This window comes from Diadema antillarum, unplaced genomic scaffold (genome assembly GCF_040938485.1).
Source record: "Diadema antillarum isolate AM-2024a unplaced genomic scaffold, OU_Dant_1.0 seq00000251_RagTag, whole genome shotgun sequence".
NCBI lineage: Eukaryota > Metazoa > Echinodermata > Echinoidea > Diadematoida > Diadematidae > Diadema > Diadema antillarum.
The window spans coordinates 126,666-153,025 of NW_027271295.1; the positions used below are offsets into that span (position 1 = coordinate 126,666).

At 40.3% G+C, this 26,360-nt stretch overlaps 1 protein-coding gene across 1 annotated transcript; it reads left to right on the forward strand.

The window, feature by feature from the left end:
• Positions 1-1,107: 1,107 nt before the first annotated feature.
• LOC139729713 (polyglutamylase complex subunit TTLL1-like) lies at positions 1,108-25,436 on the forward strand. The gene is made up of 13 exons (XM_071640642.1): positions 1,108-1,220; positions 2,303-2,368; positions 3,065-3,207; positions 4,587-4,691; positions 5,391-5,466; positions 7,459-7,593; positions 8,135-8,243; positions 10,740-10,820; positions 11,644-11,706; positions 13,081-13,167; positions 14,057-14,166; positions 24,559-24,612; positions 25,313-25,436. The coding sequence occupies exons 1-13, from the start codon at positions 1,108-1,110 to the stop codon at positions 25,434-25,436; spliced, it is 1,266 nt and encodes a 421-aa protein (XP_071496743.1).
• The last annotated feature ends 924 nt before the right edge of the window (positions 25,437-26,360 follow it).

Genomic DNA, 26,360 nt, shown 5'->3' on the forward strand with positions numbered 1-26,360 from the left:
AAATATAACTCTGGACTATACAGTGTAATCTGTGCATTTGTCCGAAACCATAGTGATATATTCTCAGTATATTACATGTATGAGTAAATTCGAATCTCAACGTATAAAACCCATTTTGAGTGGCGGTATAGGCCTACTACTCAGTAGTTCTGTATTTGTTGGGCATGTGCTGTACCAGTAATCAAGGAGCTTCTTCGCTCAGCAAAAAAAAAAAAAAAAGAAAGCAAACACTTTTTCAAGCTCATATTTCTAATAGAATATCAGCCTAAATATTGATGTGTTGGTATATATACCATATGTTAAGCAATTTAATTGGCTGTCAACCTAGTAGGTCAATTAAAAGGGAAACTTTATGCATGAGTGAACACAATTGTTTTTCTCTTCCAAGGAACAAGAGTAGAAATTGCAAAAATAGACAAATTCTCATTCATGGGTATGTGCTCGTCCATATAACAATAAGAACAATTAAAAGACAGGTCCCACACTATTAGAAACAGAAATTAGTTTGGAAAAATTTCCCATTGATCTCTGTAATGTCTTTGTAGTCCCCAAAGATAAAGGAAGGTGAAAAATAATGGAGTAAATTAAGAATCATTTGTCAAATCCAAAATCAAATATGATGGCATTAGAGAAGAGGCAATATTAACGAATATGGTAGAAATTTGAAATGTTATTTGGAATTATGCACATTGAAAATGATTTTTTCGTAGTTCTTGATTTTTTTCTCATGAATTATTAAATTCCTTAATCAAAAGAATGAAAAAAAAGTCCATTTACCACCGTCCTTTGGATGTAATACTCCCTGAGATTTTTACTTTTGTGCCTTCAAAGACAAGTAGAATAAACGAGTGTGTTCACTCATGCGGAAAATTTCCCCTTTTACTATCCTTCTAATAGGTCGATAGCTAATTATAAAAAATAACCTTTAATATGGTATATGAAAAAGGTTTTATCAAAAAACTCCTGTGAAAAATATGCACTGGAAAATGTGTTTACTTTCTGTTTTTTTGCTGAGTGTATCAAAGCTCCTTTCTGCAATACATCTATAGGCCTACAGCGACCAATCCCTATGCACTTCTCGATCGTCGCTAACCAACGGTATACAATATGGCGGGCAGAGTGAAATATGCGACGGACTTGGACAAGACAGTTCTCGTGGGTAATTTCGACAAGAGAGGTTGGGTCCAAGTTGGCGGAGAAGATGACTGGAACTTTTACTGGTAAGAATTCTTGGGTAGATTACCCTCTTATCAAAATAGAGAGAGAGTGATAAGCGTGGCAAGGAAGGGGTAAGATTTGTTGACAAATTGATGACACCGGCGACAAGCATCTACTACTACGGGCGATCAAGCGAACAACCCCCGGGCCGGCCCGGGCAGGGACTCGGGGGAAGTAAAGAGAGAAGGGTATCGCGCTGCGCTGTACCGGGCCGAGGTAGAACACTATACAGTCCACCAACCACACATGACGCGTGGTCTGAAGCCACATATTGTACAGTAGCTATGCCCTACCGTTACACAAAGGTAAATTCTTAATTGTCAAAGTGATACACAACAAATGAGTAGCCAATAAATGCATTCCTGTGCTGTGTGAGCTGGTGTAGAATGCTGTTTATGCTCTGCCTCTGATGCAGGCTCGATCACCTATCCTACGTAACCCCGTCGCGGGGCGCTGTAACATAGTTTGTCCGTATGGGGTTGCTGCTGCAGTTACACCTAGCCTAGCCCTAAACTGTAGTGTTAACTGAGTGTTAGGAGGCTATTAAAGCAGGGGGAAACAAAAATTGAACAAATGCACTTGCATGCATGTAGGGGGGGGGGGGGGGGGGGAATGCAACCAAGCAGTATAACACTGACAACAGAGAATCTAACGTTGGGGTTTCTATTTATTATAGCTTGACCAGACGCCTTGACTTGCTGTGCATCGACAGGGCATCATGCAAGATCTTTGTCATTTTATAGTTAAGTTATCTAACGAGTAACGGTTACACTCAGACAGACAAAGAATATTGGTACAATAGACAGGTTTTTTTGTCATTGTAGTTTTTGTAGATCATCAGCATCAGTACCAGTGTACAGAAGTAGAATCTAGTAGGTAGTTGTTTTGTCGAGACTTTTGGTCGTTCCTTTGGGTTTTACATGATCCTACCTAAAACTTGGTGTATGTGCGTCATCTACACATATGTTGTGGGGGGGGGGGGGTAGTCTATATGATGCTCATTGTTTCACACTTAACAGCAATTTATAATGGCATTGCAATTTCTATGCTTCCTCTCTTTTCCTCCATGGCATGGATTCTAAAGGAGTACAGTGCAGACCACCCGAAACATTTTCAATGTTGACAGCGGCTACCGACTGCAGGACGATCAGTAAGTGTTGCGGGGTGAATAGTCCAAGTACAGCTCACTCATTTGCTATAAAACTTCACATGAATCTTCAAACAGATGTTTCTATTCGACTCCACTACATGTTCAAAGTTGACTGCAATGAAGAGTAGAACACAATGGAAGACTGGTAGAAGTTGTAGGAATTAAAATGAATAGCTTCTACAGAATATAAGAAAATTTTCACGAAACAGCAAAACTGTTCACAAGTTCTATTTCAAATTGGTTCTATTACTTCTGTGTCATCTGAACTTTACCAACACACAATTCAACTCTAAATCTGCGAGAAGAGTTTGCAATTAGTGGAGAGATGGGAAGACTGCTGTCTCGTTTTTGTTTTTGTTTTGTTTTTTTGGCGGGGGGGGGGGGGGGGTGTTAGGTTTGTTACTTAGCCCTTTGCTCTTTAGAGACAGGTTTGTACCGTCTGCAGATCAGACATATCAAATTCAGATTATTTACTTGCAAAAGAACAGAAAAAACACATCTTTCGTGATGAGATTGTATTATATCTATGGGAATTAAAGAAAACTTATTTTTCTAGTCATATCTGAAGATGGTGTATTACATACCATCAGACAAAATTTCCGAAATATTTCAATTTTGTAAACACAAAGTAGAATAATCTATATTGTTATAATGAGTTTTATTGACAATTATTCTCCTTCACTTTACAATTTGCAGGGTCCTTAATCACTTTCCCAATCACTACGAGTTGACCCGTAAAGACCTCATGGTGAAAAACATCAAACGTTACCGCAAGGAGCTGGAGAAGGAAGGGAGCCCTCTAGCGGAGAAGGATGAACAGGGAAAATACTTACACTTGGGTACGATGTCAAACCATTGTGTGTGTGTAGAAGTATGTCATCATGTATCTGTCGTTTGAAATTAGAGCCATGTGCCTGCATGTTGGTATTTTCACCTTAACAAGACCACACTTGAAAGACAATTTATTACTACTCAAGGGAAAACCTTGACTGCTGCTCTCTCTTGTCAAAGTACTTTAGATTCAAAGTTTAAAAATTGTGGATGAAACCACTAAATTGGAACAAAGGAGGCAGATATATGTTCTTCTCGGCACATTTACTTATTGGGCCATAAATCAGATTAATATTTAGAAAGACAATTTCTTAAGTTATTTTCATAAACTTATTTTGTGTGCAAAAAGAAGAAGAATTGTCCACAACTTGTTCCAACCTGAACCTACCCACTGCTGGTGGCTGCATCAAAAATCTTTCAGACGCATTTGTACGTAAGGATGCAGGAAAGAACTGAGAAAAATGTTAAAACATAATATATATGTGACCCGCTACAACAAAAGGATCGTAGAGTCGCTGACGGCTGAGCCGAGAAAATTGGGTGTGAAGTCACATCAAAATTGGTCAAAACAATCGCATATCTGTTTTTGACATGGTTTTGTAGTCTAATGTTTTGTCTACCATCTGCCGAAATTTGGAAGCTAAATGATCAAACAAAAGGCAAGAAATTAGCGTTTTTCTGGACCATGATTTTCCGACTTTCAACGTAACAGAAGCATGTCCGAAGATTTGGATTTAGCGCCACAATTAGACTCGGCCCCTAGCATAGAGGGAGTGATCTTATTGGTCAGTGCGTGGCATCCTGATTACTGATTGGTCATGCGTAGACCGGTGGCGCTAAGCTGGAATGAACATCGCGGAGGTGGCTAGGAGCATGCCTTTTATTGTCAAGCGGTGAAAACTGCCTTGCCTCCCCTTGATCATCAAGGCGTTTTTCTCAAAACTGATTTCCTCAACCATTTGACATGCGCTAATGAAATCAATGATATCTCCGCAACCTGGTACTTTTATGAGTTGTGTTATATATGAAATTAAAGTAGAAGAGTAAGGAAATAATGTGATGTCTTTTTCAGAAAATTGTCCTCTCCCGACTTTCGGATCCTTTTTTTGTAGCAGGTCACTTATGATACATATTTTCATGAAATATTTAGTGATTTGGTTGTACAAACTAAAAGGCATTAATAGAGGTCAACATACATTTGGATTGCAGGGACCCTTTAAGCTGATTGTTGTTTAGAGAAAAGTAAGTGATATCAGGTTACTTGGTCTTGTTGCCAAGGTTACACAGAGTGTATTCTTCATTTTAGTGGATTTGACCCTTGTGTGATTGGACTCATGCTTTGGTGACATACCCCTGTTTTATACTTTCCATTTCTTCCACTGCATAGACTTCATCCCAGTCACTTTCTTGCTGCCTGCTGACTACAATCTGTTTGTGGAAGAATTCAGGAAAAACCCCTCTAGCACCTGGATCATGAAGCCTACGGGAAAAGGTGGCATTTTTTTTTCTCTAATTCTCATTGTTCAGCTCTCTCTCTGTCTCTCTCTCTCTTTCTCTCTCTCTTTGAAGAATCTTGAGATTTCAGATTTGTAAATTGAAACAAACATGTAGAAGTGATTACAATATATAAGTAGATAAATTAAATAAGATATGTCAAATATTCCTTTATGATATCAGAGGCAGTAAAAATCCCAAGAACTGTAACATGTGAGCCTATGTACTTTTCCCCTTCTGTTTCAGTCTTTCATCTAAGTGTCTGTGTAGCTGTGTTTAGTTCAGCATGTAGCTGAGTTTGCATGAATGTGTCACTTTTTATTGTAGTCATGTATGGCTGTTATGATTAACAATACAAAAGTATAGAGTCAGACAAAGGTGCATAATTAGCAAAATGAAATAAAACAATGGTTAGGACAAGCAGTTATTACATGCTACTCGCACAATCTGTATAAGGTTAAGAAAAGAGTATTATGAGTACACATTAGAAGGGCTGCAAAAGTTGGCCTGTGCTAATATTGCGCAAGTAATTTGAAAGAGAAAAGAATTGATGGTGACCACTGTTTTCACTAACCGTTCTTTTTTTAATGAAGTTTGTGTTTCCATTTCTTGATGGCATGTTGTTTTTTTATGTCATTTTTATTATAAGTGTTACAATACTCAATTTTATTTTGTTTTTTGTTTCACATCAATGCAGCAAGGGGCATTGGGATTTTTCTCATAAACCGACTGTCACAGATCAAGAAGTGGTCCAGGGACAGTAAGACGTCATCGTAAGTTTGTGTCAGTGTGTGATTTAAGATTTATTCAAGATTTCATGCGTGTTCACAAAATAGGAATGCATACAAATGTATGCAAGTACATCTCATATAGCCAAGACAGAATATATACAATAACTATACATTGATAAGAAGCAGTTACAGGATAGTATACAATTCCACTAAGAGAGCTACATTATTCAAGGTAACGAACACGCAAAGGAATTGCAACATAAGCTTAAAGCTTGAAAATCGTTGCAACCCCCGTGCACACAATCTATATGCTTGCAAATAGTTTAAATGATACTTGATAGGAGTTGGGGGGGGGGGGGGGGGGGGTATTTACAAAGAGAGCATGGGAACATGAGGGGGAAAGAAGAAATGCATGTGTGGTGCCTATTTGTCCTGTCAGACATTGACAAGAGAGAGCAAGAAAAAGTCTAAAGTGTCAAGTCATTATAAACAAATTGTACTGATTAAATTGATTAAATTTCTCATAAATCCCAATCAAGTGTCGATTTCAGGGGAAATATATGATCACAGCAAGTTTAGTAGTTGATAGTATCCAGGAGTTCAGCGTGAAGCTGATAATAGAGTATGTTTGATCGACCTTTTGAAAGTAACTATTTTTTGTAAATTACGAACATGCTGAGGTAGCGCATTCCAGACATCAGGACCGCTGTGTCTGACTGATTTATGGGCTAGTGCAGTACCAGGGTTCACTAAATGTATCTGATGCTTGTCTCATGGGATACGAGTGAACTGCACTGTTAAGTTGAAACATTGTCGAAAAAGAGACAGGTAATAGGTCTTGCTTAAAACGAAACATGAAGAGGGCAGTCTGTAGGAAATGTATATCATCTACTTTTAAACATTTTAATTTCAAGAACAATGGGTCTGCATGTTCTAGGAAACCAGACCCTGTACATATGCGAATAGCTTTCTTTTGCAACAAAAGGATATTATCTGTCAAACTCTTTGACGTTGCCCACAGAATATTGCAATACGAAATATAGGGTAAGATAAGAGTGTTATATAACATCAAAAGCACTTTGTCAGAAACAAAACTTTTTACTTTATATAATATACCAATATTGCGGGATATCGGTGTAGCGATATGATTCACATGGTCACTCCAATTAAGTTTATCATTAATATATACGCCAAGAAACTTTGTACATGTTTTCCTTTCAATGCGGGTACCATCTAGATTGACATTAATTTGTTGAGCACCTGAGCATTTCCTCCCTTTAAAGTGAATGAAATTAGTCTTCTGCACATTCAGAGATAGTATGTTACTTCTGAACCATGATGTTAGCTTTGGTAATTCTGAATTAATAGTGAGTTCAAGGGTTCGAAAAAGCATTATGAGCTGAAGGAGATGTGTTTATGATATTCTGTTGATCCACAGGTTTTCACTCTCTCCCCGCACATTCTAGTCAATGTTGAGGTAAAAGTCAGTGTTTTTGGATGTTTTACTAGGAATTTGTTAAAACTGTTTTGAGCTTCAATGTCAGATGATTCTCAAGAAACAGCTTTGCACAGGAACTTTCTGCTTACTGTTTGGGTGGAAGAAATGTCATGTTTCATATATTTGGTAGTAATAAAGCATAAGTGTCACTGAATAAAAGTAACGCATCTTGCTTCATCTGTTCTCATGGGCAGACTGATTTTTATTACAAAAAAAAAATAAAGAAATAACAAACAGACAGTTTGATTGATAGTCGAACACATGCTTCTTTTTCTTCCAGGTGTTTTGAAGGTTTAGATTTATAATCAGATTTTCCAATCCATTATGAAAACCAAATTTTTAGCCTTTACAGTTCAGTACATACCTATCTGCAAGGAGATCTTAAAAAAAAAGCAACATAAAAAAAAGACATTATTTTCTGTCTGTAGAACTTTCTCAAATCAAAAGAAGCCAAAATGTGGTTGATTTGTTTGTTAGTCTGTGTCCCATCTAACATGTTACGACGCTAACCCGATTTTTTCTTCCTCCGGACTCAGATTCCAGGCGCCGTCCGCCAAGGATGCGTACGTGATCTCAAAGTACATTGACAATCCGCTGCTCATCGGAGGGAAGAAGTTTGATCTCCGCATCTATGTGCTGGTCACATCCTACAGGCCCCTGAAGTGTTATCTGTAAGCATTGAAGTTTGAAATATAATCACTTGTCACCATGGAAACTATAAAAAAAAGAATTATCTCCCTCAAGGGAAAAAAAAAGATCTGTGAGTCACAGACATTGTTAAACAGTTTCATAAAATAGGTTTTGAAAACTGCAATTTCATCGATGGAGAGCCGTTTGTTGATTTTCACTGACTGGCTGTTTGTGGTCACAATGTACTCATGAGATTACTGGCATAGAAATCATCGTAATTATGTTGGGTACACACAGAAAAATGTAAGACTTCATTCAAATCTAAATATTGAATGAAAGGGTCACTTATCCCCATTCCAGAGGTTGTGCAGTAGCACTCTCCAATCGAATGTGTCAGTCTCCTTTGCTACCTGGAGGTTATCTCAAGAGCCAGGAAACTGTAATGGAATTTGGTGTTGTTGTTTTTATTTTTGTTTCTCATTAAATGCATTCAGCAGCGTTTTACTGCAGTCTTGTGGGACGAGCTCCTAAACTTTCATTACTGTTGTCACTGTCTTTCATTCTGTTTGCTGCCTCTATCAGCTACCGCCAAGGCTTCTGCAGGTTCTGCACAGTGAAGTACAGCGCCAACGTGAACGAGCTGGACAACATGTTCATCCACCTCACCAACGTGTCCATCCAGAAACATGGGGTGGGTATTTTGCAGTATTGAGCGCCTACTTAATAACTATCCTATGTTTTGCTTTATATGGAAACTGCCTAATCTCCCTGATTCTGCAGGCTTCCTGAAGACTTTCATGTTTCACATTGTCCACATAGAATACGGAAAGCTCCCTGATTTGGTAAGGGTTTTTGCCCATTGAGATACGTGTATTAACTGTAACACACAAGCATCTCTCTGTTTTCTCTTTGGAATCTCCCCGATTCTCAGCGAGGGACTGTTGATAGCTCTGTAATATGCATGTGATGTGTTTTAATAGTGTACCTTCCAAAAGATATTCTTGTGTGTATAGAATATCATTATAGCACACATGTGACATGTTTCAGTTCCATGCAATCTTCAAAATACACCATAGATTTATAGAGATTAAAGTATGGGGGCACTGTGGTATAGTGGATAAGACTCACGACTTTCAAACACAGGTCCTAAGTTCGAACCCTGCCGAGTGCTTACGTCTTTGGTCAAGATAATTTTACCCATGATGTCCCTCTCGACCCAGGTGTAAAAATGAGCACCTTGTAATGCTAGGGTCATGACGCAAATCTCTCGTTTGAAGAGGCTACACCCCAGTAAATAATGCCAGTGCGTATCTTGGCAATCAATGACTTAAAGTCAAAGATATAAAACACCTGTTTCTTGACCCTGGCCTAATCTAAGCATCAGTCATCGCCACAGCGCCACAGGAGGGGGGGGGGGCACCGCGAGAGGAGGAGATTGTTTTGGTTTTGGCATGGGCCATGTAGCTCCATGGTGCGTGTGTGTGTGTGTACGTGTGTGTGTGTGAGTGTAGACATTCAGCGTATGCAGACAGAGCATGCCTGTACTGTAGTGACCGGAACTATTGTCATTCCATTTTGCTCTCCCCTTCTCCCTCCCCCATCTCTCCCCCCTCTCCCTCCCTCTCTCCCCCTCGCTCCCCCCCCCCTCTCTCTCTCTCTCTCTCTCTCCCTCTCTCTCTCTCTTTCTCAATGATCCAGTCAGCAGGCTGATTGTAACCAGGGAGGTAGTCTCACCTCCCCGTTGTAACTCACTGCCAAATAGCACATTGTCAGCACCGGCAAACTGGCAATGCTCTCCTTCTTATTCCTGTATTTTCGTTATTTACGGGTCGATTTTTTTCGTTCGAAATGTAAAATGGATGACCATAGAATTTCTCAATAGAATATAAAATTGAAAACTTTAGAAAGGATAGAGAAAATTGAGTTCACTTTGAATGGTCTGCCACAGGCAGATATCCTTATCATGCTCTTACGTAATACGACAGCTGCTTTCTCAAAGATCCAGTCAGCAGGCTGATTGTAACCAGGGAGGTAGTCTCACCTCCCCGTTGTAACTCACTGCCAAATAGCACATTGTCAGCACCGGCAAACTAGCAATGCTCTCCTTCTTATTCCTGTATTTTCGTTATTTACGGGTCAATTTTTTTCGTTCGAAATGTAAAATGGATGACCATAGAATTTCTCAATAGAATATAAAATTGAAAACTTTAGAAAGGATAGAGAAAATTGAGTTCACTTTGAATGGTCTGCCACAGGCAGATATCCTTATCATGCTCTTACGTAATACGACAGCTGCTGGAGTCATCAAACCCTGGCTTGGCCTCCAGGTTTGTCACGCCTGAGCAGAAAGTTTATTTGCAATGGACAAGTCCTTCGACTCCCAACTCCCAAACGACAAATATACGCACCCCACTTTGGGTATGCCCCAGTTGGGGACTCGCCTCAAACGAGGGATTGACGGCATGGTAATGAAAATGGCAGGGCCCTCTGGAAGAACAGTACTAATACCAAAGAGGCTACCCATGGTAGAATATACATGTGCAGCACACACTATTTCATTGTTGTTGTTGTTGTTATTATTATTATTGGTATCAATAATAATAATAATGATGACGATGATGATGATAATCATCATCATCATAATAATTATAATAATAATGATTATAATAAAAATAATAATTTTGATTTGATTTATTGGTTTCTGTATTATTTTATATGCACATACATGTACAATGTACATGTATTATGCATACATTAACATAAGTTGTTCATAGAATATTTTTTCTTCATTGCCTTTACACAATGTACAGCAAAACATGAGCAATACTACAGTGAATAATACAGTGGGGTTACAGCATAAGCGTGGCTTGATTTGCATAATAATGATAATATTAATGATAATAATAATGACAATAATAATAATAATAATGATTATAATGATGATGATGATGATGATAATAATAATAATGATAATAATAATGATGATAATGATAATAACAATATTATTATTATTGATATTATTGTTATCATTAGTATTTTTCATCATCATCATTATTATCATTATTATCATCATCATCATTGTATTGTTAGTATTGAAAAGCTCAAACTTACAGAATCATATTTATTACGCTTTGATGAAACCGTGAATAGCCATTTTGTGTATGTACTCTAAACTTTCCCCCCGTAGGATGAGTACAACTCACATCATGGAGGCAAGTGGACGGTGGAAAACCTCAAGCTTTACCTTGAAGGGACCAGGGGGAAAGAGGTGAGGGATCTAGTCTTATTTTCCAGTCACTTCACTGACTAGATCTGTGTGCACAACTTTTGATACTCCATTAACTTCAATAGAGTTAAATAATTACCCTGTACCAAGTCTCCTGCCAAATGTGTGTTGCCTGAATATCAAATTACCTCTGGTTTGTATGGTAACTTCAAATCAAATCCAAGAAACTATTAAAAGATGGCTATGGTCTACTCCTCTGTCATCTTATTACATGTCTGATTATTAATTTTCATTGTTTTAGTATTTCATGAAGTGGACTGAGGGAAAATCTATCATTTGAACCCTGTGTTGCTGCTCATATTATGTAAATATTTGTTTCAGATATAGAACTTTTGAAAGCTTCTCAATTGCTTCATTCATGTGATTCTGAAAATAGCAACATGTCAGAAGAAGATTACTGTAAAACATGATGTATTTGCAGCATGAATTTTTCGCGAATGGGAACCGACGGCCTTTTTTGCGGCATGAAATTTTCGCGAAATGCCACTGGCATTCAATGCATATAGTGTAGACAAGAACTTTTGCGTGCATTTTAATTTGGCGCTCGCAAAATTCGTGAAATTAAAATGCTCGCGAACATTCCTCATTTTACAGTATAGTTCTAATTCTTCTCTCAATTTATTATGAATTACTTAACCTACACTTAGTCAAATTTTGTTCAAAATCAATTTGGCAGTCTTGACAATTGTTTTGTTTGTTTGTTTGTTTGTTTTATACCTTGTAGTTTGTAGCATCACTCACTTATTCTGTATGCAGACAAAATATTTGATGTTTATTGATGGTATAATGTCCACCCCACCTTCAGGTTACAGACAAACTCTATGATGAGATGAACTGGCTGATAGTGCATTCCCTGAGAGCTGTGTCAGTAAGTCCACTCTTTAACATACTGACCCTTCAGCTGCCATAGATTTCATGACTCTTCTTTGCCCAAGTTATTGCTACACAGCCTCTTCAGAGGGGATCATCTGTGCGTGCAACAACTTTCTCTTCTTAGCATTTATTTCCAGTTCAGTGTAATGCAAAATCATGCTATTATTTCAACCCAACAAAAGATATTGCATAATACAAAGTGTACATTTGACAAATTATATCGTACATTGTATAGCAATTTATAAGAAGTACGAGTCATAAAGTGTAATACTTATGTATGAATGAATGTAATGAATAATAAGAGAAATGGTGCATACCTTGCAATGGGAAAAAAGTAAATATAGCAAAGGAAAAGGGTGATCTACTGAAAAGTGGAATTTTCCTATGAAGTAGATTACATGGATTTTTTTTTTCTCATCAGCATTAATATAAAAGTATTTCTCAATTCTGTTCCTTTTTTTTTTTTTTTTTTACTAAAGTGCAGATACCACACAGACTCTTCCATAAGCTCATTAGACAAAAGTGAGCTAATGCAATCAGCGTTTGTCAGATAACCATAGTGTGTTGTACAATGCCCGTTACTATTTCCTATTTTTTCCCATTTTTGATTCATATTGTCTGCAGCAGATGGTCGTAATTTCATTATACTTGGCAGAAATCCTTCTTGGAGGCAGTAGTTGGCAACACGTTTAACCCTCTGAGGACGAGTCCCGAATACACTCGGGCAGGTGTCTATGGGAAATGCATGTTGTAGCAAAATCAGTCTATCCTCAATGGGATAAGCAGTACACTAACGACAGGGGCAAGATTGTTTTTATAGATTTAAATCACTTCATCTCATACGAATACTGAAATAGTAAAATCAAGTTGTACTGCAGTTAGATACTTTTTACTCCAAGGGGAACATTTTACTGTACAGACGTACCAAATTCAAGCACATAGAATGTTTCACTGTTTCCCCATCAATCAATGTAGGAAAAGAGATCTGATGTGACCCATCTTTTCATTGGTGTATCTTGATGTACAATGGGTAATTTCAAGTTTGGTGCTAGTGCTAGTGCTAGTGCTATCTCAGCACTAGCACCGGCAATAAAACCGAACTTAAAATCAGTCAGTGTTAGGAGGTTGACTTCGAAATTATGACGCATTTCCAGTAGGTAGTGCTGGGCCCGGTGTTGAATGTCCTCAGCTGAACCGAGCTCCACTGTTTGTGTTAGCGATTTACATGCTTTTCGTTAATCTGTCCATTGGTGTTGGATCTCGATTTAAGGCAGTCATTTGGAGCTAGCACTAGCACTAGCACTAGCATTGAACTTGAAATCACCCAGTGTATCTCATTATGTTCCTTGTCCTTCCTGTAAACCCACAGACAGTGATGGCCAACGACAGGCACTGCTTTGAGTGCTACGGCTACGACATCATCATCGACGACAACCTGAAGCCGTGGTTGATTGAGGTGAGGTCAGAGGTCAACCTTAAGAATTGGCCTCTTTCATCTTTCTTCATACATAATAGCTTTTTCTTTAGATAAGTTGACGGTCAAAGCAATATGCTAGTGTTACTCTTGTTGACTTTGTCAATGGCAGAATGTTACAAAAATCTTTGATCATTACATTTGGTTTCTTCTTTGATAGATCATTTGAATAAAAAGTTATTGTTTGTTTGTTTTTTATGCGAAGCACTGGGCCACGCAAATGTATAGGGTTGAGTACATACTGCTTTCAAATGCTTTACACTTATATGTTGCAGTGCACTCAAACATGCTTATCTGCCATCTTTACTCAGAGAGTATTTATTCAAAGCAGTAAATTCACTTTGAAGGAAATCCTCCACTAATGTGTACATCAGGTCAAAATTGTCAATCTAAGACGTGCATTTTGAAAGAGACTTAGAACTTCTTCCATTAAATGGGATGTATCCTTGGATTGCATTCATTTCACTTGCCAATTTTCTTGAACATGCAGGTAAATGCAATCTTGTTATTTAGGTAAATTTTCTTTTTACAATGTGCTTCATGTCAAATTCATTGATCTTGGCATTGATCTTACAAGCCTGTAACTTTGCTTCTTGCGATAGACTTTAAAAAGAAAAAATCTTCCAGTAAAAATGGTGTGTTATCTCATTGCTTTGATTGTACTTTATACAGTGCAGGCTGTAGTCCTTGTATGTGCTAAATGCATCGCTTAAGCCTTTTTATCTTTTTGTTGTTCATGAAAAAAATTGTGTGCCCTGCCATCACATAACAATTTTCCTCTTGATTTATCATGTACATCACTCTATGTGAGACGATTTTTGCAAATATCACTGAATCAAATGAGGTGAAATTCATTCCTTGGGGTATGTAGGTAAATGCGTCGCCCTCTCTGACCTCCACGACGGCCAACGACCGCATCATGAAACACAACCTGATCAACGACACCATCAATATTGTCATGCCTCACGGCGACGTGCCAGAGTGAGTTATAGAGGAAGATTCCCTGGGGATGTTGAGATGATGATGATGATGATGATGATGATGATGATGATGATGATGATGATGATGATGATGATGATGGTGATGATGGTGATGATGATGATGATGGTGATGATAATGATGATGATGATGATGGTGGTGGTGGTGGTGATGGTGATTATGATGATGGTGATGATGGTAATGATTATCATGATTATTGTTGTGATGGTGATGATGAGGATGATAATGATAATGGTGATGATGAGGATGATAATGATAATGGTGATGACGATTGTGATGATGAAGTTGGTGATGATGAGGAAGAGGATGGGGATGATACTGATTACATTGATGGTGATGATATTGATGATGGTGGTGATAGTAGTGATAATGATAATAATGATAGTGATGATGATGTGGTTGCTTATGATGATAGTGATGACCATGATTTTCATGGTGGTCATGGTGGTAGTGGTGGTGATGATTACTATTGTAACACCTTTATTATGTAGTGTTGATGTTATCCTTCGATGGCGTACGATAGGCGGTGTTACATTGGTAAAGTTTCTCGACACTCGACGACAGCACACAGAAGAGACCACGATGACAATTTATATACCTCTACAATCCGGGTTCTTTATTTAATCACAGTAGGATATAACGCTTTGCAGGGATATCAATTAACAGGTACTCCCCATCAAGCGGCCATATATTGCCCCTAAAGAGGGATGGCAAGGGAGACCAACGCTTTGTGTGTCTCTACCCGAAGAGGGTGAAAGAGAGAACTCTTGACCAAAGCACATGGTCACTTTTATAATACATCTATACTCGAAGGAGGGGCTTAATAATGAGGGGCTTAATAATAAGGGGGTTAATAATGACCACTGTCAATCCATGGGTCACTGACACCAGTGACTCACATTTTACATGATGGGGATGATGGAAGAGAAACTTAGCACTGGTAGACAGTGGGGAGACAAGTTATCCAGAAATGTTTATGGGAGAGGTTAGGCTCCTAGGGAGGTAGGGTGTGTGGACTGACCACAGGATGTGATGACCAGTCGGGTTGGACAAAATTCTGGGAATAACAATGAAGGAGTTTTCCCTCATGTCTGTAGTGGTTGAAGCTCGGGTTTGTAGCAACAACACTCCTATATTTGATATATTACATTACTTCCATCTTTCAAAATGAAACGTCCTCGTTTCAAGGAGGTTTATTACAGTGGGACAGGTGACCTAAGAAAACCCAATTGAGAACATTCTCCAGTGAGAAAATGGGAGAGGGGACTGGATATAAAATGTAACGTATGTGTACACAATAATAAAACATACAGAATAATACAGCATGACCAAAGGAATGAAAGAAAGTGGAAAGAGGTAGAAGGAAACAAAAGAACATAGAAATATCAAATTCAACATGGTGTTAACATTACGACAAAAACATAAAGTGAAATCATAGTTAAAAGGCAATGAGCACATGGGAAAAATCATGAAACATTTTCCTGTTTCCGTGTTGCAATACTGAAAATTGTAAAACCTAGGCAAAAATCAAAGAATCGCATAAATACTGATTCAAACTATGAGGAAAAAATGTGTGCACAGTGAATTTAAACAACTTAACAAAAAACAGCTTCATCTGAACAATACTAAAAACTACAGTGTTGAACTTATTGATCCAAAACAATTAACTCATGTGTAATAGGGTGTAACACATGAAAAGGAATAAAAAGTTCCAACAAAATTGAATAATAACCAGGAAAAAAGTGATTGCGTTGGTCACTCAAATTCAGCGAATAAAAAGGTCAATAAAATAAACACATCTTGGTAATATAATGAGGTTCATGTTCCGAATCAGCATAAAAAAATTAAGCCAAATTTAAGAAATGGGAATGACAATGCAGTAATCTTGCATTTTAAAAATTATGGAATGAAAAACCTAAAATCAAAATATTGTTAGCATAACGTAATTAAAAAAACACACATTCAAACAGATATTAGAAATAGGCCAATCTATGGCGATAAGTTATAGAGACATGACTGTGTGAAATATGGAGATCTTACAAAAATGTGCTAAGAAAGCTTAGTAATTGGTCCACATGACGCTGTGGACAGGCAGAAATATGTTGAAAGCATCATGTGAAATGAAATAGAGCGGGGAGGAGATTCAAAAGCTGAGGAGTCAGAGAACAGGCAGAACATAAGAAAAATCAAAGCAATAGAAAGTCAATTATTAAAACTTAAACTACATAACACTCGTGTGGGACATGAGCAAGACATCGATGGTTTAAAAGATAATCACACATGAAATTATAGCAAATACGAATGTTAAGGCATTATAAATCGGTAGGAACTACACTTGTCTATAAACATAAATCATGACCTGCTTTAACTGTTGATGGTCATGAAAAAAATTATATACAAAGGAATGGCATTAGGAGGCAATACCTTCTTACTTTGCATTCAGAAATCAGACATCAGAAACATAAGTGAACATTAGCCAAATGACGCGATAAACTTCAAAATGGCAACAATCCTTAATAAAGGTTGTCTGAAAGTCAAATTAACCAAGGCCTAACGAGAGAAAGAGGTGAAATCTGAGGAGATGGGGTTACCATAATAATCAGGAGGGTGTACAATCCGGCCGCTTCGAGTGCGGTTCGGAGGATCATGGTTACGTGCATGAGCGTCATGGGATGGTGAGGGAGGATGGGGAGGCGCGTTGGGGTGACTGGGAGGGGACGCAACAGGTTGGACAGGTGGGGAGGGAGGTGGGACAAGCCATATATTAGTAGAGAGTGATGGTGGGGGTACTGGTGGGGTGAGGACATCGAGGGAAGGTGGTGGACTTGTCGGGGATGACAGAGGCAGGGGAGTGTCGAGATAGGGCTTTAGCCGATTGTAGTGAATTACTTTCGGCTGTGAAGAAGGGGAGGATGGGTCAATGAGATGGTATTGAATACCTTTTTCATCTCGTTTAGTGACACGATACGGGCCTTTCCACTGTGGGGCCAGCTTATCACGTGACACAGTAGGGTCATTCATCCAAACTACATCATTGACATTGTATGGGACAAAGCGTGTATGTCGATCATAATGGTACTTTTGCGTCTCATGAGCATGATCGGCCTTGGTGGCCGTCTGTGTGAAAGCAAAATCAAGGCGACTGAGTAAATCAGCAGCATAATCACCAGCAGAGGAGGATGGGAGGGTGGGGTTAGAGGCAGTAAGGAGGGAGAGGGGAAGGCGGGCTTCGCGACCGTGTACAAGGAAAAATGGGGTGTATCCTGTAGAGGAGTGAGGTGTCGTGTTATAGGACAACTCAACCTGGCCGAGAATCCGGTCCCATTCACAGCCAGCTTGAGGTAAACGCTTACCGAGCTCTCGTTTGAGGGTGCGGTTGAAGCGTTCTACCATACCATTTGATGAGGGATGATATGGGGTCGTTCTTGTTTTGGTAATCCCCATCTCTACACACAATGTCTGAACCAACTGGGCCTCAAATTGGCGTCCCTGGTCTGTGTGGATCGATTCTGGGATACCATGCTGACGCACATACTTGTCAAAAAGACATGTGGCAACAGTGGTAGCCTTCTGGTCGGGCAGAGGGAAGAGATTTACATATTTCGTGAAATAGTCCATTACAACAAGAACATAGCGGTTGCCTTGTGAGGTGAGGGGTAATTCGGTCAGGTCAGCGGCAATGCGTTCAAAGGGACGAGAAGAGGTAATGGGTTGAAGGGGGGCACGGAGAGCGGGAATGGGATTGCGACGTGCTTGGCACGGGGCACAGCGGAGACAAAAATCTGTAATGTCCCGGCGCATAGACTGCCAATAGCAAACCTTGTCAGCTTTCTGGATAGTTTTAGCAGCACCAAAATGTCCAGAAAATGGGGAACCATGCAAAATAGCCAATACATTAGGAACGAGAGAGTGCGGTATGACAACCTGACGATCGAGGGAACCATTTGAAGCACGTCTTAATCTACAAAGCAAGCCATCATGGAGCACTAGGCGATCACGTTCTGAGTGAAATTTGCGAAGAGCAGACTCATAACGAGGGATAGATGATTTGTGGGGAAATTTTCCAGATCTAACCCAGGACCGAACCTCACGAATGATGGGGTCCTGGTGTTGTGCTTGATGTAATCTGAAACCTTCATTAACTAACAAGAAACAGAGGTCATTACTATCTTCCGGGGTATGGAAATCTGGGTCATGAGTATCACAGGTAGACACAGGTGAAAAAGGAGGGATACTATCACTGTCAGATACTGAAGAAGTGAGGGGAGAAGTAGGAGGGGGTGGAGGATGAGGTTGGGGAGGTGGAGGGGGCGGTGGATGAAGTGGAGGAGGTTTTGGAGGTGGTGGCGGACGAAGTGGAGGTTGGGGTGGTGGAGGAGGTGGCGGATGAAATGGAGGAGGTGGTGAAGGTGGTGGAGGATGATGTGGAGGAGGAGGTGGCGGATGAAGAGAACACACAGATCCACTAGGTGGTTCAGTGGGAATTCGGGAGAGGGCATCAGCATTAGCATGCTTGGCTCCATCGCGGTGTTCAATGACCCAATCGAGGGGGTCAAGTTCAAGCGCCCAGCGACTTCGACGTCCAGTCTTATCAAGGGAGACGGGTAATTTGCGGAGGCTGACAAGAGGCTTATGATCTGTGACGATAATGAACTGATTATCTGAAAGATAATGCCTGAAATGACGCACTGCCCAGACAATGGCCCAAAGCTCTCTATCATACGTAGACCAATTTCGTTCAGCTTTGCTAAGCGCTCGGCTCGCATAGGCGATAACTCGCTCCTTACCATCAGTGAATTGTGTCAGAACAGCACCTACAGCAGAATTTGATGCATCAGTATGCAGAGTGAAAGGTTGAGAGAAAGTAGGGAAAGCCATGAGAGGGGGTGATATGAGGATATTACGCAACGTGTTAAATGCATTCTCACACTCATCAGACCAAACAAAGGGCACACCTTTATTAGTGAGATGGTTCAGGGGTCGGGCGATTTTTGCAAAATTTTGCACAAATCGGCGGTAGTAGCTGCTCAGACCGAGAAACGCACGAACATCTGTCACAGTGCGAGGGGTCGGCCAGTCTCTTACCTTCTCGATATTGGACGGATCAGGTAAGACACCATCTGGTGAGATGACATGACCGAGGAATGTAACCTTTTGTTGGAAAAAGTTACACTTTTCTGGGCGCAGTTTCAGACCTGCTGATCGGAGACGGGCGAACACTTCGCGCAAGCGCTGCAGCTTTTCATCAAACGTTTTGCCAAAAACAATTACGTCGTCAAGGTACACAAGAACCGAATCAAGGTGCAGTCCACGTAGAACAAGCTGCATCAGTCGCTGAAAGGTAGAGGGAGCATTACGTAATCCCATGGGCATGACTTTGAACTGAAACAAATCCGTACCAGTAGTGAAAGCAGTCTTGGGACTGTCGTTGGGATGCATTCCTACCTGCCAATATCCACTAGAGAGATCCATAGTGCTAAAATAGCAGTTGCCAGCAAGCGCATCAATTGTGTCATCGATGCGGGGAAGGGGATGGGAATCTGGGCGTGTCACCTTATTGAGTTTACGATAATCAACACAAAACCGATAGCCACCGGTTTTCTTCTTTACCATAACAATCGGTGAACTCCAGGGGCTTGAACTAGGTTCAATGACATCTGCTTCCAACAGGCGATCGCATTGCTCTTTTATTTCCTGCCTGATTTGGGGAGAAGGCCGATATGCACGTTGGCGAATTGGGTTTGTGTCGGGTGTGGGGATTTCATGTTGGACCAGGTCTGTACGACCATAATCATCAGCAGTGCGACTGAAAATATCAGCATACTCAGTTAGCAAATCCTGAACTTTAGCCTGTTGAGATGGTGACAGAGAAGTCGATGACAGATCAAAAGACAAGGTGTCTGAAGGGGGAGGAGTGGTAGGGGAAGAGGGGGAGGGGGCAGCAACAGCACAGTAGCCTTCACCTTGTCGGCCTATGACAGAATGAAATTCACCCAAAATCATACCAGAGTACAACGTAACATCACCTGTGGTTGGATTGCTAATCCGCACTGGGATTGTACCTTCATGCACAGAAGCTAACGTACATGCTACGACAATGGGAGTATCTGTAGATGGTTCGAGAACGCCATCATAGCTGACAGGGAGGAAAGAAAATGGTTCATTAGCGAGAGAGAGCGGTATTGTCATTTCACTCCATGCAGGCACTACAATTTGCTCCTTAACAACAGCATTACACACCAGTGGTGTGAACTCATGAGGATGCATGAAAGGAATAGTAGCATTGCCAATGATGAGGACACCTGAAGTGAGGTCAAGCTGTGCATGATAGTGAAGCAAGAAATCCCAGCCAATGATAAAAGGGGGATCAATGTCACGGGCCACCTGAAATGGAAATGTGAAACAATGAGAGGTCGTGGAAAAATTCACATCAATTGCACCTAATGTGTCAAGGGGGTCACCAGATACAGAATTAACCTTAACAGGTAATGAGTGGACAGGGCGTGTACGCAAACTAGGAATGGCTGAACGCAATTTATCACTAACAAGAGAGACAGATGCACCAGTATCTATAAGAGCAGGAATTTGCATGTTGTCAATTCTGACCAAGATACGAGGAAGGCAATCAGAGTGAGGAGAATCAGTGGGTCTATCAGGAGAGATGGATGCTGGTAGTCGACCCGCAGTACCAGCTAATACCTGTTTCCCGGCTGAGAAAAGGCATGCTGAGATCCATGGGGGCCGCCATTTTGATTGTCTGCAAATGAAACATGGCGAGAGGAAGTGGGGGTGCGGTAGTCATGGGAACGAAACGGGGAGTGAGATGGAGGGGAGCGAGCGGGACTATCAGTCCTGTATCGCATGTAATCTCGGCGTGAAAATCGCACGTCAGGTCCACCATAACTGGAAGACCGATCAGGAGAACGATATTCCCGACGGGAATACTGCCGTGAATTGTTAGGATGATATGGGGATGGGGAGCGAGTACGTGGATGGTGATAATAGGAGGATGAAGGAAGAGATCGAGTTGGTGAGTTAGAACGGGAGTACGGGGAAGGGGAACGATATGATGTATCCTGCCTGCGAGATGTAGATGAATGGGAGGGGTGTGCACGTGACAATGAGCGAGAGTATGGGGAGGGGGAACGATGTCGAGCGGCTGTATTGGGAGGGTGGTTGTGGTGCGAACGACTGTTGACAGTTTTTGCCAAATCACCTACTTGAACCTGAAGTTGAGCAAGCGACTCAACTACTGTGTTCAAAACATCTGCAGAGGGGGCAGCAACAGCAGCAACAACTGGGGATTGGGGGCGGTTATGGGGAAAGGGGAGACGAAGTGCCTCATCCGCTCTTTGGATCTGATGAGCGATGCGGAGTGCATCGTCGAGAGTTGCAGCGCCATGCTCATGGCATTTTCGCTGCAACTCCGCATCCAATCCTGCCAAAAATCGACGGAAAACTTCGTCGTCCCTCGCCTTTTCGTCAAAATTAGGGAAAGCAAGGGATGTTAATCTGGTGAGGTCTGCAACATAAACCTCAAGGGGTTCATTTTGGGCGCGGGGTCGGGCGTTCAACATTCGCTGGAATGTTGAAATTTCTGTTGTTTTAGAGAACACTTTGGACAAATGTGTCTTGCATTTTGGAAAATTACACTTGTCAGTAGCTGGCAAGGAATCCCAGACAGTGAAGGCAGAGCCTTCTAAGCGGGAGGGGAGGATTTTGGCCAGATCAATCTGACTACTGCCTGGCCATGCTTCTGCTGCTACTTCTAATCTCCTACACCACAGGGAGAAATCTTCTCTCCCATCGCCGCTGAAAGGAGGAGGGAGATCAATGCGGATGAGGGGTTGGGAGGTGGAAGGAGATGTAGATGTGGTAGGAGTGGGTTGTTCAGTAGCCATTGTTAGAAGTTAAAAGGTTTAACCAAGTCAAGAATGAGAAAGAACCAACTTAAAACTAACTTACTAGTATTGATTACACAGGAGAGAGAGAGTGAGAGAGAGAGAGAGAGAGAGAGAGAAGAGAGAAGAAAAGGGGCTGAAGACAACAAAAATATGAAGATGTGAATAAATCACCCTATGCAAACATAAAAAGGAAAAAAAAATCAGCAAACAAACTTATGCTCAATCAAGCATAAACTGACATACAAAACTAGCAATATATCATGAACCGTAATCAATGAAAGAAAAAAAAAAACAAGTAATGTCATCAACAAACAAACGCACGTCACACAATTACAATTAAATATGTAAGCCTATATCAACATGCACATAAAATGAAAGCAAAAAAAAAATGTTAAAACAACGGAGTATAATCAAGCTAATACGTACCAACACTCAGAACATCAAAAACAAATCTCATAAAACGAAGACAGGATTAAGACAAAAGAAAAAAAAACTATTTGCAAGAGAGTCTGTCTGAATTAAGTAATTAATGTTCAGTGAAAAAGAAAAAATGATATGAATAACAAGAACTCATCCAGATCCCTCGTAGATGACCGATAGCTCTGTACAGTCCATGTATGACGTCACTGGTTGATGACGACTGAACAGGAGGCACAGCCAGGTACAGCACAGGTAGACTCCCAGTAACAGCATTACACAGCACAAGTCAGCGATGGAAAAAAAAAGATCCAGGATGAAGAACCGCTCAGCACTGTAAAACAGCAAAGGTTGGTTCTCCAGCAGTGGCGAACAGCTTACATTAAAATACAGAACACTCCAGCATATAGATGATGATGCCACAATGACGACAGGATACAATCCGCTAAGGAGCACAATATCACGTCGCTTGAAGTATAAAACGGATATCAATCCACTGCTCCAAAATCCAGGAAAGTGATGAGGAATAGGTAATTCTGCAGAAGTCTGTTCACCGTGTGAAAATGCAATCTCACAGTGCAAAAATATATTGTGTCAGCAGGAGCCCTATACTGCACAAAGGCTCAAATTCAGTTCCGTAGAAGGCAGGTTAGGTCGCTGTCTCACGATGATCCACAAATAATAACATACAACAGTCCAGAAACAGCAAAATCCAAAGCGGTATGATGTGTAGATGGGATCGTTAATCCCACCGCTGCCACCAGAATGTAACACCTTTATTATGTAGTGTTGATGTTATCCTTCGATGGCGTACGATAGGCGGTGTTACATTGGTAAAGTTTCTCAACACTCGACGACAGCACACAGAAGAGACCACGATGACAATTTATATACCTCTACAATCCGGGTTCTTTATTTAATCACAGTAGGATATAACGCTTTGCAGGGATATCAATTAACAGGTACTCCCCATCAAGCGGCCATATATTGCCCCTAAAGAGGGATGGCAAGGGAGACCAACGCTTTGTGTGTCTCTACCCGAAGAGGGTGAAAGAGAGAACTCTTGACCAAAGCACATGGTCACTTTTATAATACATCTATACTCGAAGGAGGGGCTTAATCTACAATATTCAAATATTCAAAACAGAGGGATTCAGATTATAATAAAACAAAGGTGTAGGTTAATAATGACCACTGTCAATCCATGGGTCACTGACACCAGTGACTCACATTTTACATGATGGGGATGATGGAAGAGAAACTTAGCACTGGTAGACAGTGGGGAGACAAGTTATCCAGAAATGTTTATGGGAGAGGTTAGGCTCCTAGGGAGGTAGGGTGTGTGGACTGACCACAGGATGTGATGACCAGTCGGGTTGGACAAAATTCTGGGAATAACAATGAAGGAGTTTTCCCTCATGTCTGTAGTGGTTGAAGCTCGGGTTTGTAGCAACAACACTCCTATATTTGATATATTACACTATGAAATTTTTAGTGTTATAATCGTCTTTGTTATTCATTAATATTTTGTTATAATTGTCATTTTTCTTATTACAAGAATCATTAAGACAAAGACAGAAATATCACTGGAAATAATGGTAGATGATGTTTAATAGTATCATGTTGATACGTTTCTGAAGAGCTTTACATACAAAAAATATTCATATAAATGACATATATGATATATACAAAATGTGAGTTCCTGATACTGTAGTTACAGCATAGGAACACACAGGTTGTAAAAATAAATGAATAATCACATGTGTTTATTTAAAAGATATCAGTAGACTTTTGTTATACACAGCACTGATATAAAGAGAGCAGGTTTCTTTTTTCCCAAAATTCATTTTATCAGTTTCATTTTGTTTAAATTGTGGTATAACATATTTAGTTCTATATCACAGAATGATTTCACTGATCCCAGGGAGATAACTGTTACAAGAGTAGCCCCCCCCCCCCCAAGTAGATTAAAAATATGGTCTACAGACTGGACCCTCATGAATATTCATGCCACGCCTGTAATCGGTTGCCCTCATACTCTTTACCCTTGCAGCGTCAGGTGGAACAAAATACCCCCAAAAGAGGCCTACGGCTACTACGATCTGCTGTGAGTATCACTACCATTCGCACAGTACACCCAGTTTGTTGAAGAACGGTGAAGAGATTTGTGATAGCGATAATTGCATGGGAAACTCAATGGTATTGGGTCTGGTTTGTATTTTTATCTAGTTCATTTCGAGAAGTGATAGAATATATCCAGATGCAATGAGTTTGAGAGATTATGATTACAGCGAGTAGGTTTTTGTTTCATTTTGTTTGTTAACAAAGTGGTACACTTGTCAAGAGTACTATACTTATGTTCTCTTATATAAAGAAAGTACAATAAGAAGTTTCAGTCTCAGAAGAAAATGGATTTTACTACTTTGAGATTGATGTGTTAATTTTCACACATGTACTATGCATACATAAGGCAAAATGGATCTATCCTTTTGTGTTTGAATAGTTTGAAATGATCTTTGGATGTCTTTCTTCAGAACTGAATTCATCATTGACAATATAATGTTCCTGTTAATCAAAACAATAAAAAAATAAGGAGCATATAGGCTATACAATATATATACAAGAAATACAAAAGCAATTAGAATTGTAAAGGCAAACAAATAAAAACTACATGAGAAATAAGGACCCAAATAAAGATAAATTGAAAAATTAACAAATAAAAAAAAGCCATTAAAGAAATGAAACTGGTAAAAAAAAAAAATAATAATAAATGAAATACAAATGAATTTGAACCTTGACCCCCACAGGTATGATGAGGACCTGGCCCAGTCTGACCTCATGGACAGGGAGGTCAAAGGTCGGCCGGGTGCATCCACTCTCTTTGGAGGGAGGGCTCGAGACACAAAGTCAAGGACAACAACCTGGAAGTGATTTTGCAAGGTCGGAGTTCAGGAGCGATATACTGTTTGATTGAGACCAGGATTATCCAGAACACCTGGATGGTTTACCTTTTGAGGAGTAGCGAAAAGTCAGAGGGAGATGACCTACATTTGTAGTTTGGATGATGTTGTGTCCATGATGAAAAAAAGTTTGGGGTTTAAGACTTGAGACACACAAGCTGTGCACACAAGCAAAACTTTGCGAAGTTTGAATACTCGGGTTTTGCCTGTATGACAGAAAACTTCCCAAAGAAACTTCTTGTGAAATTTCTTGCAAAACTCCCAACTGAAGTTATGAAAATTTCCCTAGCTCACTCCCACAAATCTGCTTGAAGTTTGTGCATTCTGGATGCACAGAACTGAAACTTTGCGAAGTTTGCCACATGGCCAGTCCACTGCAGTGCCTCCAAAGCGCACGCTCATTGGGAATGTATGTGTGTTCATTGTTACATCACAATCATTAGCTGTCAGATGGCACGCTTTTCCATCTTTGTTGCGCTTGTACACCAGTCACCCTTATCCTGCATTTACACCATGTTCCCGGCGGCCACGGCAGCCCTGTTTGCCCGAAACTTAGTGCGCCGTGGGTAGATGAGACATTCTCCTGTTTTCACCTCTTCATATTCTAGTCTTGTTCATTTTTTTTAACAGTTTAAACATCTGACACAGCATCTGCGGCCTATCACGTTTGCCCATCCTGTCCCCCCACGTTGTCTCCCGTCCATCCCGTTTCGTCCGCGGTGGCCCGAAACGTGACTGCCGTGGCCGCCAGGAACGTGGTGTAAACACAGCATAACTTTTGAAAACTGAACTTTGATACAAATAGATGAGCAAACTTTGAAAAGAGTTCTGAAAGTTAAACTTCAAGAAGGTTTTTGCCAGTGTGACTGTGCCTGTTGATGGAGATCTCTTTATA

Bases quoted from the DNA above. Each gene is read 5' to 3' on its own strand.
- LOC139729713 (XM_071640642.1), top strand. From the start codon at position 1,108: ATGGCGGGCAGAGTGAAATATGCGACGGACTTGGACAAGACAGTTCTC. The intron at 1,221-2,302 runs GTAAGAATTCTT...TGGATTCTAAAG, and splicing joins GATGACTGGAACTTTTACTG to GAGTACAGTGCAGACCACCC. The intron at 10,821-11,643 runs GTGAGGGATCTA...CCCCACCTTCAG, and splicing joins AAGGGACCAGGGGGAAAGAG to GTTACAGACAAACTCTATGA.